Genomic DNA, 13774 nt, shown 5'->3' with positions numbered 1-13774 from the left:
GGTAGCTCTAGCGCGCTCCCTAGATGTTAAACAGAACCAAAACAACAACGGGTAATAAAACAAATCATTATTTTCATATCTATGTCTCTAAAAGTGCCACAGCTTCTATTCCTCAAGCTTGCGCTTGCTCACCTTCTCGGTCCCCGCCTCCTGCTCCTGCTCCCACAACAACCCCCCAGCCCCCTTCAGCAGATCCACGAACTCGGTCCGGCCCATCTTAACGGCCAAGAAGAGCGGTGTGTTGTTGGCGCGGTTGCGCGCGTGCACCCCGGCCCCGCGCAGCAGCAGCAGCTTGAGGATCTCGACCTCAGGCCCCACGGCAGCGAGGTGCAGCGCCGTGTTGCCCGCGTAGTCGGCCCGCTTCAGGAGCTGGTGCCCGATCTCGTCGCCCTCGAGCAGCTCCTTCACGCCCGCGAGGTCGCCGCGCTCGACGGCGTACCCGAGCAGCGCGAAAGCCGCTTCGGGCCCGCTCAGGCGGCCGAGGAGCGCAGCCGCGTTCTCGGCTTCAAGGTCCAGGATCGGTGGGTGCGAGAACGCGGAGGACTTGAACTCGGTCAGCTCGCCGCGCAGATTGAGGGACATTTGGTGCGATATCTCGGCGGAGGTTAGCTTGCCGCCCTTTTCGAGTGCCAGCAGGTAGGAGAGTTTGGTGAGAGCGGCTTCGCTCGTCAGGTCGTGGCCGAAGACGACGCCGGCCTGTCCCAGCTGATACCCGGGCGCATAAAGCGGTGAGACGAAACCGTTTGTGCACTGCGATACGTTGACGACGGTGATGCCACGTTCGACGGCGGACCTGATGGTCCGAGTCAGGGAGCCGTCGACGCCGGCGGGGGCGTTGCCCATGCCGAAAGTCTCAAGGATGAGACCCCGCAGATCGGGCACCCGCAGGATCGAGTCGATCATCTCGGGTTTGATACCGGGGAAGATGCGCACGCAGGCCACGTGCGCCGTGTCGAGGTAGGGGGTCACTTCGAAGGGCGCTATGGTGGTGGGCCGGCGCACGAGGGACCAGTTGACGTCGATGCCGATGCCGGTGACGCGGGCCAGGGGCTCGCAGTTGGGCGAGGCGAAGGCGTCGAAGGACGAGGCCGAAGCCTTGGTGGTGCGGTTTCCGCGGAAGAGCGTGTGGTGGAAGAAGAGGCAGACCTCGGGGATAACAAAGGTACCCGCGATGATGAGGGAGCCTAGCAGGTTGTCGACGGCGTCCGACTGCAGCGCGAAGATGGAGGCTTGGGAGCCCGTCAGCACCACGGGCTTGCCCAGGTCCTGCATCATGAAGGATAGCGCCGAGGCCGAGTACGACAGCGAGTCGGTGCCGTGCAGCACCACGAAGCCGTCGAACAGGTGGTAGTTGGCCTTGACGGCCGTCGCGATCTGCGTCCAGCCGTCCGAGCTGATACTGGACGAGTCGAGCAGCGGGTTGAACTCGAGGGCGCCATAGCGAATGTGTTTGGAGTAGGAGCTAGGCGGCGTCCGCAGACTGTCCAGCAGGATTTTCTCGCCGTCCTTGATGGCGGTGAGTTTAACTGCAAGGGCGCGTTAGTCTGGAGAAACAAACGAGTCTGCCAAGTCCAATGCGGAAGAAAAGGGGTTCAGGAGGTTTAAAGTGTATGAACAACAGCGTAGAATCATCGCGATGATAGGTGGGTGTGTAAACTAAGCGTTCGGGAATTAAAGAAGGAATATGTAAAGCAAATATACTCGTTGTATTGCTGGCTTACCTCTCTCGGATTTGTCGTTGAAAGAAGGCCGCGGGGCCATGGCACTCTCCAAGAAGCCATCGACAGGCACTAGGCCGCCTTCTGAGGGTTGCATGCATATTGTGCCTCCCGTGATGATTATAAGGACCCGGGACTCTGGGTAGGTCTCGTTGCCTTTGACCACTGCGGTGAATCCGCCCATGTTTCCGGAGGGTACCAAAAAGAAATCTAGAGTTCGCAAATAAACAAATAGAACGAGTCTATATCCCAGAACCGCAATCAAAGTGTTACAACATGTCAGTAAAGTAAATTCCTTGTAGGTAGGTTTCGGGGGGGCCAGACTCGGGGGTGCTTAGTTGATATCCTGGGGCTGGCTAACTTGCCGGTGTGAGCGATAGCGGATGGAGCCGGACTTGCTTCCCCAGAATCCACCCTATAATTACGTTAAAAGAATAAAACTCTGTTTGTTCGTTAGGAAGAAAGAGGTAAAGAGGCTCCACTTGATGCATTTCTTTGAAGCCCATCATCTTATCATCTCAGCAGACCTGGATTAGGATCATATTGAATCGTAGGTAGGCGTCGGCGTCGGCTTCGTGCATAGGAAAATGCATGCACGTACTTAATCATATGCAATCCTGATGCGGCGTTGAGTTGACAGAACAAGCCTTGGCGAAAATACCCGACCCACCCGCGAAACCTTATCACTGCATGGGCAAACCCCCTAAAACGGCAAGGAGGATTCATGTGCGATATGTAGGGTAGTTTGTTGTATAATGCATACAGTACATGCTAAAAATCCGCTCAGTATGACTACGATTGCTCATTGACGTAACCCAAGGCCTGGCCCATCTTTACTTTCTGTCCCTTCTCGACCGCCCAGTGGAACCCAGGCGCCGAGTCGGAACCCTCGTGGTGTGGTGCTTCAAAGATCAACACAACCGTGCTCCCGAGCTGGAAGCCGCCCATTTCGTCGCCGCGCCTCAGGGCATGGCCGCCAAGAACAGGACTGGCTGCGGCATACGTCGCTTCGGCAAACCCGCTGTACGGCTCGCCTCGTGCGCTCGCCTCATCTGCCGCACGATCTGCCGCAGTATCGGTCGTGAGCGAGTTGGTCCTCAGTTCACGATCAAAGTTGATCTTGATTGATCCGACGTTGGTGGCTCCGACTGGGACGTAGCTGAAGAAGCCGTAACGCCACCTTCCCAGCAGTACAACTCTCTCGTTTAATGTGAACAGTCCAGGTAATGTGCGTTGCAGGTAGGGCGAGACCGAATACAGCTCACCAGCGAAATGCCGGCGGCGTTCTACAACCCAGTCGGCTGGGGAGTGAAATCGGTGGTAGTCGCCGGGGGCAAGGTAAATGACAGTGTAATAGAGCGCAGTCTTTTTGCCCGACGACAAGACGTCATACCATGGTTTCTCCCCCAGGGCAAGCTCTGCGCCAACCTTGGACACGGCGCTCTCGCTTGACTGCGTGGATTGGTCCTGGACACCGGGGTTGCCCTTCTTGCTTTGGCCAGAGAGGAGGTTTGGTAATGTGTAGGAGATGCCATTGACACGGGCAAACTCCTCGTCCTGTTTCACAAGTTCCTCGTCGCGCTCAAGTTCGACCTGCGACTCATTAGAATCGGTCGACTGATCCCCGCTTGCGATACTTGGGGCAGGGCTGTTTTTTCCCAGCAAAGCATCAACACTGTAGGTCACGCCCTTGACCTGCTCAATATCCCCACCTTCAATGCGGCCGTACTGCAAGACGCGGCCGTCCGAGGGAGATAGTAGCGCATTCGGGGTGGGGTCAAGAGGACGCGCGCCAGGCTTCAACGTCCGATAGAAAAAGGCAGCAAGGTTGGGGTACACATGAAGATCGGGTTCCGAAACCTCATCCAGGTTGACCCCGAAAACAAACGAGTACAGCTTGAAGCCAGGCACACGCAGATAGTAAGGAATCACAAGCTCATTGAACTGTCCCCAGAGCCTGGATATGGCCTTCAGCGGGAGCGTGGACATGACTTGCACCTGCCATGGTCCTTCAGGTCGTATTCTAGGTCTCTTCTTCGGCCGCTTCCCGAACTCTTCAGCCTCCTGCTCTAGTCTCTCCTTCTCCCGAGCTTGGGATTTATAGAATTGGACGAAGCCAAGAAAGCCAATGCCCAGAGCGACAGGTATGGGGTACCATTGCACCTTGGTGTTCTTCAGGGCCGATCCCAGCCTCGAGCCGAAGCGTTCCTTTTGCTGGCACTTCTGAGACGTGTGGCGGAAGGAGAAGCGAGGCCCTGTCGAGAAATTTCTCGCATATCGTCTGGACCCGGCCGAACATGAATTTCGAAGTATGGAGCCCGGACAAGGGCCAGGGCGAGGGAGCATTTTCGATGCTAAAGGTTTGCCATTGTTGCGGGCGCGCCAATGGACGGAAAAAAAGTCGCTATGACAGCTGCATATCCAGAGAATCAACTAGGGCTGATGGTGTCGCATCAATCGAATGAGGAAGGCAAGCGATGGTGGTGGCGACGACTGGCAGCTATCTCAAAGCGCTACCATGGATGAGGTGAGGTGAAGTCAAGTCAAAGGTCTGCTTTTCCCCCACGGCTTTCGTGCTGGTAGACGGGACACAGGCGCGGACGATCTACCTACAGGAGGTTACTGCATCTATCCGAGCTGTGGGTAAAGCCAAGCCCATGACGCATCAGACGTTTCTCACAAAAAGCTATCCCTTTTCTAGGTGCATACACAGCCGATATTTGGGCGGTAGGAAAAGGCAGATTATATCAAGTACGCATGGCCAATTGTACCAGGCTGCCGGTTGCCGTGTAGGTATGTATACTTTGCGACTTACGCGATCATTCCCTATGCGATAGGTGTCTTGCATGGTGATTAGAAAACCCCAATGAAGGTCCAAGCAAGTGACCTACCTGTGAGTGAGTTGGTGAGTAGGTAGACTTACATGAAACCTGTCGCAGGCGCTGAAGGTGGGTGCTGGCAGCTGGGTGCACGTGGGAAGTTCAGCCTAGAATTCAGCCTGGCAGGGGTGTTAGTTTGGACACCCGCTAAGGCCAACGTGGAACTTTCAGCGTCCAGGCGCCCCCTTCCACCTTTCACCTTCTGCCGCGGCCTGCCCTGGGCCCAAAAAGGTGTTGCTGGTCATTGCCTAGGTTAGTCGCATTGCGGTTGCGGTTTGACCCATTCCGGTACGTGGATCATCTGGTGATGACAGCTTACGTCCAACAGACGGTCGATCTGGCTGATAAATCCACTTCCACTGCTCTTGCACATCACCACCACCTCACTTCTTGTCACTCCTTTCTTGCGTGCAGTCCTGTCATTTCCGTGGCAGTAGATCCGACACCTACACACGGCTAATCAATACCTACTTCACCTAGACCCTACATTCTCGGACGTCTTCATCGATATCCAACTTCCACCTCCCTCGGCCTGACATGCTTTCCTGCGATTCGTAAGAACCTAAGGCTGGTTGCGGCTGCCACAGCAGCTCTGGTTAGCGTACTCGATCAATCCGTTCCCCAAAGAAATCGCCTGGACCGAACCCTTGCCCAGGCAAAATTATACCCACCATGGCTTCCGAAGACGGTGCACCAACATGCACCATACAAGTCATTTCACCTTCTGTTGGTGTTCCCAGCGGACGGCTTTCCTTCTCCAAGCTGCCGGCATCCACCACTATCCAGCAGCTGAAGCAGAGAGTACGCGATGCTCTAGATGCGAAGCCGCCTGACGCGGCCCAGCGCCTCATCCACCGGGGTCGCCTCTTATCAAGAGACAACGAGACTCTGCTCGAGATATTTGGCGAAGAGACGGTAGGTCCAGTCTAATGGGTTTGTCTGTGATACACAGGCCAGCAAGTCCAGAAAGAGCCAGATTGCTGACATGCCACCCGCCTTTCTAGCTTCGTTCTGGAGAACCCCAAGCGATCCATCTCGTGCTACGCGATCTGTCTGATGGCCGTCCAACGAACACCCCGACACCACCCGTCGCCGGTGCTCAACCTACTCTGTCGCAACCAACAAGCCAGCCTGGAGCAGCACCGCAACTTCCTGGCCACCACCAGGCACAGCCGCAACATGCGCATGTTCACCATACGCATCAGTTCTTCCCAGGCGCTCAACCTCAGGTTCGCCCAGCAGCACCGTGGCCGAATCTTCCATTTGGCATGATGCCTCCTCAACCGGCAAATCTACCCTTTGGATACAATCCTCAACAGCAGCTCACCCCACAACAGATCGCTATGCAGCAGAGGCAATGGGCGACCACATACCACAACCAAGTGTTGACTGCGCACATGGAGAACCAACGGATCCAGGAGCTCATTAACCAGAATCAGAGGGAGCGCGCTGCCGCAGGACTCAATGGTGCTCAGGATATGAATAATGCCGCCGCGAACCCTCGCAGTGCCAGTGGAATCAACACGCCTGGGCGGACCGCTTCACCTCTACAGCCAGACGGGACCCGGACTGTGGTACGTGAAGGGGTAGGGCCTAATGGTCAGCAGTGGCGCATTACAGTGAACGAGTCCATCACCGCGAACCCGAATTTACAGAGGAACCCAAGGACCGGCTCCCCATTCTCAATGGCCGACGTGCAAAACCTTTGGAGACCACCCTCTGGTGCGTCCCAACCGCGATCGGTCCCATATGGAACCCAGCTCGGCGGTGTTCCAGGTCCTGAACCCCCGAACATTGCACGAGCTGCAGATGCTGGCCAGGCGGCTACCAGGGTTATTGCTGATGCCATGCGAAGAAATGCTAGTACCTCGTCCTTGGCCAGTCTCTCGGCACATAGTCAGCCGATCGCACCTGGAGTAACGACGCCTTTGATTCCTTCACGTTCTGCAAGTGCTGCTGGCACTCCGGACCCGGCCAGAGCTGCTAGCCGTAACTTCAGCGTGCTAAATAATCCTCCTCAAGCTCCAGGGGCCTCAAACTCGCCCGAGGTTTTTATTCTATCCTCGCCTGAAGGACCCCGGGCCCTTTTGTTCAATGGAAGTCACGGGACGTATGTGACACCCCAGCAGCCGCAGGTCCCCTTCGTCAACCGTACTTTCGCGCAGCAGATGCCACTGCAACCGGCTCAATTTCCCATCATGGGGCCTCAGCCATTCGCTCCAGCGGCTCAACGAGCTCCTATGGGAGGCATTTGGGCGCCAACACCAGCTGAGAATGCAGCCATCCAGCTTCGGAACCAGCAGCAGCAACAACATCAGCATCAACCGCACCAACAAGGACATGCTCCAGTGCAGGCACCGGCCCCGCATGGCTTGCCGAACCCTCCCCAGATTCAGCTGCCCCCAGGTCATGGTGTCGGGCACCCGCACGTCAACGTCCAAATTCGAGCCATTGCTCTTGGACAGATTTGGCCTCACATCTGGATGATCCTTCGACTCATAATTTTCATCTGGTGGTTCACCTCGCCAACTTCTAGTTGGTCGCGGTGGTTCACTGTCATCACTATCGCTGTAACACTTTTCCTTTTTAATGCAGGGCTACTCAATCCTCTTGCTGAGCAAGCCTGGGTTCCCATGCGTAGACATCTTGAGAACTTGATGCCTCTGGCAGACAACCATGGCCGTAATCCAGTCGCGAGACGTAGGAATGGCCGGGCTGAGAACGCTAATGGTGGGCAACAAACGACAACCCCTGCTGAGACCGCGGAACGACTGGTGCAAGAGAGACGTCAAGCAAACGCCAACTGGTTTATGAATCAGGTACGAAGGCTAGAGCGGGCTAGTATACTTTTTCTCGCTAGTATCGCGCCGGGAGTTGCTGAGCGGCACATCGCCAACGTAGAAGCTGAGGCTAGGGCAGAACGGCAGCGTCAAGAGGCTGCGGAAGCTGCCGCCGCCGAGGCTGCTCGAGCGGCCGAAGAGAACCAAGAATCGACGGAGACGCAGGCTGGCCAAGACGGAGACAACGCTCCAGCCAGTGAAGAAGGCCAGAGCGATGAAGCAGGGCCCGAACAGCAAAGGCCAGGGGGTGTCGAAGAGCAGCTGATCGCCATTTGATTCGTAGTTGAAGCGTGTTGGGAGATTTGTCTTCCGTGTTCAACTTAGACTAGTGAGCATAAACCGACATGCATAGTTTGTTTCATTTTTCTGGAAGGCTGGTTCTGAAGAACGAAGGGGCTTTTTCTTAAGCGAAAGCGTAGATACAATTCTCGCGATACTATAAGAGTGCCACGGCGCCATTGCTTATTTTGCTTGGGGAGGTACGATAGGACGAGTTCGACGAGCACCAAGAAAAAAGACTTTTATTTCTCAACGGCCCACAGAGGCCGAATACTGTACAAACAACTGCCTCGATATCATATAACTCGCATGTGCACGACGTCTTTTCTTTCAAGGGGTTTGGTCCTAGAACTACGTTTTTGAGGTATCCACGAAGTTTTGTCTTTGATGGTCATTAGCAGGCTGTAAAATTTCTTTCTTTCTCCCATCATATTTTATTGACAACTTGGTGATATAACAGTTCGCCTTGGCCATCTGGGGATGTTGGTTCGTGTCGAGGTGGACGTAGAATACTCGGGTTGTGATGCGTAGCGAGTGCCGTCCAAGAACCAGGGTTTCGAGAATTATAGAAGAGAAAGGGGGAGGGGGGACGAGAGGAGAGGAAGGATTGTCACAAACAGCCAGTCACGTATTGTTCAGATCATGGCCCAGCATTGCAAAATTATAAACACAGGGAGGCCAGAACAAAGCATGCGTACAATTTTGTTCTGATTGTTCCTCTTTCTCTTTCATCACCAAGACAATCTCATTATGGAAGGGAATGGGGCGAGCCCTCTTTCTGCAGATTGCAAACAATAGCATCGAAAACGATGGCTTTCTGTCACGATTCTCGGTATCTATTCATATGGCGAACGCGTGGCGTACTGCTGCCCGCTAAACACTCGAAGTTCGGTACAGCTTGGTGTTACAATTCCTGGCCATGTTTTTTTCAGCCTTTCAACCGTTTCTTTGGTGAAGATGTATACGCTTTGAACACCCGTTTTTGAAGATATCGGAGGCTGGATCATCAGAACTACAAGGAATTTTCCCTATACTTCCAAGGCGAAGCAGACTTCAGTTGCCTTTCATGCGCTCATCGACGTGGTGGTGATGATAGGCCAGAGAAGAACGAGCCCATTCTGAGGGACAGTATTGATGCCCTGATAGTTTGGAACAGCCGAGAGAGTCTTTAGGGACCTTGCCTTCACCCATTTATTAGGCCGGCTCCGTGTCATACTGACGCCCACGCAGCCGACAACCGATCTGTTTCCATCAACGACCCTTATCATACCGGACACACTCTCTTCTCACCGGCAGCAGATTTCTCGAGAGTTTACCACCCAACACCCAGCTTCAACCTCCACCACCACGCCCCCTTTTTTTCTTTTTTTTCTACTGCCCCGACTTATTTTCTCACCTGTTCCACTGCAGCTGAGCCGGGCTCGCACTTCGCCGCCATGTGTAAACAGTACGTATACCTCAGCCTCTGCCTCGAGCACGTCTGCGACGCCGTCGTCGGGAAGAAGGGCCGCAACACATACTGCCAAGCCGCCCGCCGCGGCGCCCGGCGCCTTGCCTCCTGCGAAAATGGGCTCGAGTACGTCATCATGTCCCGGCATCACGGCACCGTCATCTGCGACGAGTGCAAGCAGCTCCGGACGCTGCGGCAGCTTTACTCTGCGTCGTTGTCGTTAGCAGCAACTACCAAACGGGGGAAGGGGGAGGGGAAAGGGGGATGCACACCTACCACGGCAACAGCAACGGCAACGGCAGAAGGGACGTTGTTGAGTGATGGCGGTTCTGCTTCTTCGTTGTGGGAGACCATCGAATACGACGACGAAGAAGGTGAAGAAGCAGACGGAGATGCGGCGTCTTTGCGTTTCTTTGCGCACAAGAAGCTCAAGGCCGAGAAGCTCGCTTCGGCGTACGATTTCGACCTCGCGCTGAAACAAGAAATCGCCGCCGCCGCATTGAATCGAGAGTGGCTTCACGCCGGGGATCGGCGAGACGAATATTTGTCAATTACCGGCGGCCGAGACGATAGCGCACTCGAGTACGAAGAAAAGGTCCCTGGATCCATCCGACGCGAGGGACAGGGTTCGTTGAGCTACTATGGGTTCAAATCCCTCGACAAGAAGGAGTTGATGGCCTCGCGACGGCGACTGGAGCTACAACGTGCTGCTCAGGGAGCGGTGCAGGGGGTATACGCGGCAGAAGAGTGATGACGATGCTTGGTACGACTCGGATGCTACCACTGCCACTGCTGTGATGACGCCGTCGGACTCGGAGGTATCGGAGGTCGAAATGGACATGAAAAATGAAGTCCTTCACCCCGAGTTCAAGACGGAACCTGCAGGGTCGGAGACCACCGGCCGTACAACAAGGGACGCCGACCATGAGAGCGAGGATGAAGTGGAGATCAACAACGACCTGCACTTCGAGCTGCGGCCGGAGTTCCTGCACAGGAAATGCGTCGAACGCATTGACATCGACGAACACAACGACGTCAAGATCACGACACCAAACCTGAAGCGGGGAATTCTACCAGAAGTAGAGCCGCCCCTGGCGACTGGCGAGACGAGCCTGAGCCCCGACGAAGACGACACGCTTGACGACTGGAATGCGGAAGACGAGGAGAAAGAGAACAAGAGCCCCGGAAATGGCAAGTATGATGATGACGACGACGATGATCGTACGAAGGCACGGACGCCGCCTAGTTATTTCGACATTGTGCTTGCGGATGGAGGAGGCAAGAGGCGTCGGACTTGCTGAGATCGATTCGTTGAGAGCATGGTCATAAGTGTGCAAAACTATTCATCATACTCAAGTGGCGACTCATGGTTTGCTTTCCGTCGATTTGATGACTACCCCTGAGTACATACATATAACTCGAACAACAATGACATGACCTGACATACCAAGCTTAAAAGACGAGACGAACAAATGCCAGTCTGCCATTAGCGTATCGGCAACCTAGGCACCCAGAACTGCTTTTAGCTCTGTCCAGGTGAACATAATGGCCGAGCTAGCGTTGCCAAAAAGTCATTTTGTACATGCCGTCCAGATGAGACGTTTGCGACCATACAGGGAGCCGCTAAGTGTTTGTAGCAATTTCTCATTATTTCTGTGAGCAATGAATACTGCTTCTTCAACTTCCTACCATTCAGGTTGTGCGGGGGCAGCTCTCGGGAGCCGCTTTGCTTCTTCCACCCCAGAACGCCATTATGCGGATGGTGCTGGGTATAATAAAAAGGCATTACACGAAAGCCGCCTGCCCTTGCCCCCCTATCCCAGGAACGCCAGCGCTCTACCATGGGGGGTCCAGGATAGCCACCCCGACCACCGCATCTCTAGATGAAAATAAGAAAAAAGCTATATACTTTGTTGAAAGAACATTCTCCCCAAATCAGTCATCGCCCTCAAACCCCACAAGCTTTTGACATTGCCCTGGTCCACGCTTGATCAGCCTTCTTTCACGACGAAAATGCAAGCACCCAGCACACTAAGCGCCATAGCCGACGTGATGAAGCCAGCCGCGACCTGGTCCTGGGTCGTGATGGGCTTGAGCGTCGGCATTTTCTCTTTGGTAGGGGTCCCGGCGTTGGGGTCGCCCTTGGAGGTGCCGCCCGTGTCGGCCGTGACGGCGGCCCGGGTCGTCTTCTTGACCAGGGTGTACTGCATGACCTGGAGGGCGCTCATCTGCTCGCCCACTCCGACGGAGCCGTCGAACGCGCTCTTCTTCGCCCACTGGAACCCGCATGCTGTTCCCGCGATGCCCTTGAACTCGGCCGCGGGCGGCGACCCGGAGCACTGCTGCGCCGCTGCGGCCGCCGAGTATTTTAGTAAGGTTGCCACCTGATCGAAGGTGAAGGGCGCCATCTGGATGGTCGCCGCCAGGTATCGTGCGAGGTAGCCCTTGAAGGAGCGCTGGTCGAAGTCGCAGAGGTTATTCTCCTCGCAGGGCCGCTCGACGATGATACCATCGATGAAGTGGAACTTCTCGGTGTGGTCCAGGAAGCCCTGCACGCGCGGCTGCCACTTGTTGTTGGCGTTGCCGCCGCCACCCGTGTGGTTGTACATGACGGCGGCGCCATGCAGGAAGATGCCCAGGTTGTACGTCCACTCGGCCTTGTCGATCTTCTTGCAGCCGTCGTCCGTGCTGGCGCCATCGAACACCTGGAACTCGGGCGAGATCAGGTCCGTCTTCTCCATCCAGCCGTAGATCTTGTCGGCCCAGTCGGCGTACGTCTGGTTGCCGGTGAAGCGAGCCAGTCGTGCGGCGAGGTTGAAGAAGCAACCGTTGGAAATGGAGTTCTTCAAGTTACGTTAGCGCCGTCCTTCTGGAAAGGCCAGGAACAATATCTGTAAGTCGGCTTACCTTGTAGTTGAAACCGTTGTTGAAGGTGAAGATCTGCCACCTCAGTCCGCCACCACAGGTATTCTCGTCCCATCGTCCGACATACTCGTTGAACACAGCCTGTGCCAGCCCAAGCCACTGTGGTTGGTCGGGGGCGGGTCAGGATAGTTGTTTTCCGCCGCAGACATGGCGGCCATGGCCCAGAATCCCTGGTCGTCGTTTCCCTCGGTCCTCGTCTGGTTGGTCGGCATAAAGTCCCTGTCGTCGCCGGCCTGGTGCAGTAAACCCTGTGTTGTCACATCGTTGTATGTCGTGTCCCCCGTGTAAAACCAGTAGTCCACCATAGTGCCGAACATGGCGCCCGCCTCCCACCAGAAGTAAGGGTCTGGCAGGTTACCCGGCACATCGCCGGTATTGTTGCCGGTGTAGTACTTTAGTAAGCCGAACGCTATCGTACTGGCTGCCGACTTGATCGAGTCTTTTTGTCATTGATTAGCCCTTGTTCGCCCAATTTAACATCATACCACCGAGCCGGGATTGCTCTTGACCTACCATCACTATTGAAGTCTACTTGGATTGCATTTGATACACCCGCCAGCAGGCCCAGGGTGCCGGCCACGGAAAGGGATAGTCTCATACTGAAAATGGAATATGGAATAACGATTGAAGATGTAAATGACGTAAGAAGTCGTCCGGGTCAACCGGGGTAGGGCGGCCGGCCGTTACAGAAAAGAGAGAAAAGGAAATGGGAACGTCGAATTAGACGTCGAGCATGTCCTGCGTGGCGGTATTCACTCGCTGTTGGCTCTAGGCAAACAAGCTCTCTTCCTTCTTGGCTTGACAGTCGCAAGTTGCTCCCAAACAATCCAATCGTAGAAAATACAAACAATAACTAAGGTCGCCGGGACACAATTGAATCGAAGACGAGCGGAACGAAATCGATCAGATGAGGACTCTGCCTGGAGTGTCCACACGCAAAGACAGCCGAACAAAAAGTGAATGAGAAGGACCAATAGAAGTGAATACTGTTGCCTGGGAGGGTCCAAGAATAGAAAGTGGAAGGGAAAAAATAAACGAAATGAAAGAGGCTTCGGTCTAGAAGCGGCGGCCAAGTGAAGGTGGGAAAGGAAGAGAAGAGAAGAGGATAGAGAAGAAACAATCGCAAACCACAAACGACGACAGACAGAATAGATAGAAGATGGATACCGACACACAGGATCTGGAACACAGCAGACGTGGAGATTGGAGAAGAGCAAGCCTGATGTCTTCTTTCCCGGGGATATGGAGCAGCGCCAGCTTGAACTTGGGGTCATGGCACACAGCAAGCACATCAGATGCAAGCAAGGCACGCAGGCACGCATGACATCAGATCGACCACACACGGCCATGGCCTGCACGGATGGACTAGACTGGACTGCCCGTTACCAGCCGGGAACTGGGTGTGTATGACCTGGGTTCTGGACCTTTTTCATCGGTTTTCCCACTACGGCTGCTACACAGGCCCAAACACATTGCGCAAGCCCTGCGCAAAATCAATTGCCGTTAGAAGCGCCGATGCCCGTTGGCAATAGGTGTGTGTGTAAGCTGGCCAGGACTGAAACGGTTCAAGTTGGATCTTGGCGGAGTTTCGTCTCAATCAATGCGGATATCCGCCCTCCCCCCTGCAGCTAGCAACCTGTCAAACAAACTAGCCCCAAGGAACTTCAGGAACCGATGGACGAT

At 55.0% G+C, this 13774-nt stretch overlaps 6 protein-coding genes across 6 annotated transcripts; 3 read left to right on the top strand and 3 right to left on the bottom strand.

The window, feature by feature from the left end:
- Window positions 1–105: 105 nt before the first annotated feature.
- PG986_000345 (Asparaginase) lies at window positions 106–1902 on the bottom strand (the record flags this gene model as incomplete). Its single annotated transcript, XM_066836567.1, has 2 exons — window positions 106–1526; window positions 1722–1902. The coding sequence occupies 2 exons, from the start codon at window positions 1900–1902 to the stop codon at window positions 106–108; spliced, it is 1602 nt and encodes a 533-aa protein (XP_066705460.1).
- A 608-nt stretch (window positions 1903–2510) lies between these two features.
- On the bottom strand, window positions 2511–4064 carry PG986_000344 (phosphatidylserine decarboxylase; the record flags this gene model as incomplete). Its single annotated transcript, XM_066836566.1, has 1 exon — window positions 2511–4064. The coding sequence occupies one exon, from the start codon at window positions 4062–4064 to the stop codon at window positions 2511–2513; it is 1554 nt and encodes a 517-aa protein (XP_066705459.1).
- Window positions 4065–5269: 1205 nt separating this feature from the next.
- PG986_000343 (Ubiquitin family protein) lies at window positions 5270–7713 on the top strand (the record flags this gene model as incomplete). Its single annotated transcript, XM_066836565.1, has 2 exons — window positions 5270–5512; window positions 5602–7713. 2 exons carry the CDS (start codon window positions 5270–5272, stop codon window positions 7711–7713), a joined length of 2355 nt encoding a protein of 784 aa, XP_066705458.1.
- A 1439-nt stretch (window positions 7714–9152) lies between these two features.
- PG986_000342 (uncharacterized protein) lies at window positions 9153–9917 on the top strand (the record flags this gene model as incomplete). The annotated part of the gene is made up of 1 exon (XM_066836564.1): window positions 9153–9917. The coding sequence occupies one exon, from the start codon at window positions 9153–9155 to the stop codon at window positions 9915–9917; it is 765 nt and encodes a 254-aa protein (XP_066705457.1).
- An 82-nt stretch (window positions 9918–9999) lies between these two features.
- Window positions 10000–10467, top strand: PG986_000341 (uncharacterized protein; the record flags this gene model as incomplete). Its single annotated transcript, XM_066836563.1, has 1 exon — window positions 10000–10467. One exon carries the CDS (start codon window positions 10000–10002, stop codon window positions 10465–10467), a length of 468 nt encoding a protein of 155 aa, XP_066705456.1.
- Window positions 10468–11157: 690 nt separating this feature from the next.
- On the bottom strand, window positions 11158–12689 carry PG986_000340 (uncharacterized protein; the record flags this gene model as incomplete). The annotated part of the gene is made up of 4 exons (XM_066836562.1): window positions 11158–12009; window positions 12074–12113; window positions 12170–12530; window positions 12605–12689. The coding sequence occupies 4 exons, from the start codon at window positions 12687–12689 to the stop codon at window positions 11158–11160; spliced, it is 1338 nt and encodes a 445-aa protein (XP_066705455.1).
- Between the last annotated feature and the right edge of the window lie 1085 nt (window positions 12690–13774).

Source organism: Apiospora aurea (genome assembly GCF_038362705.1).
Source record: "Apiospora aurea strain CBS 24483 chromosome Unknown utg000001l_segment0_segment0, whole genome shotgun sequence".
Taxonomy (NCBI): domain Eukaryota; kingdom Fungi; phylum Ascomycota; class Sordariomycetes; order Amphisphaeriales; family Apiosporaceae; genus Apiospora; species Apiospora aurea.
Note: the sequence above shows the minus strand (reverse complement) of the source record. Positions and strands in the feature narration are given on the sequence as shown.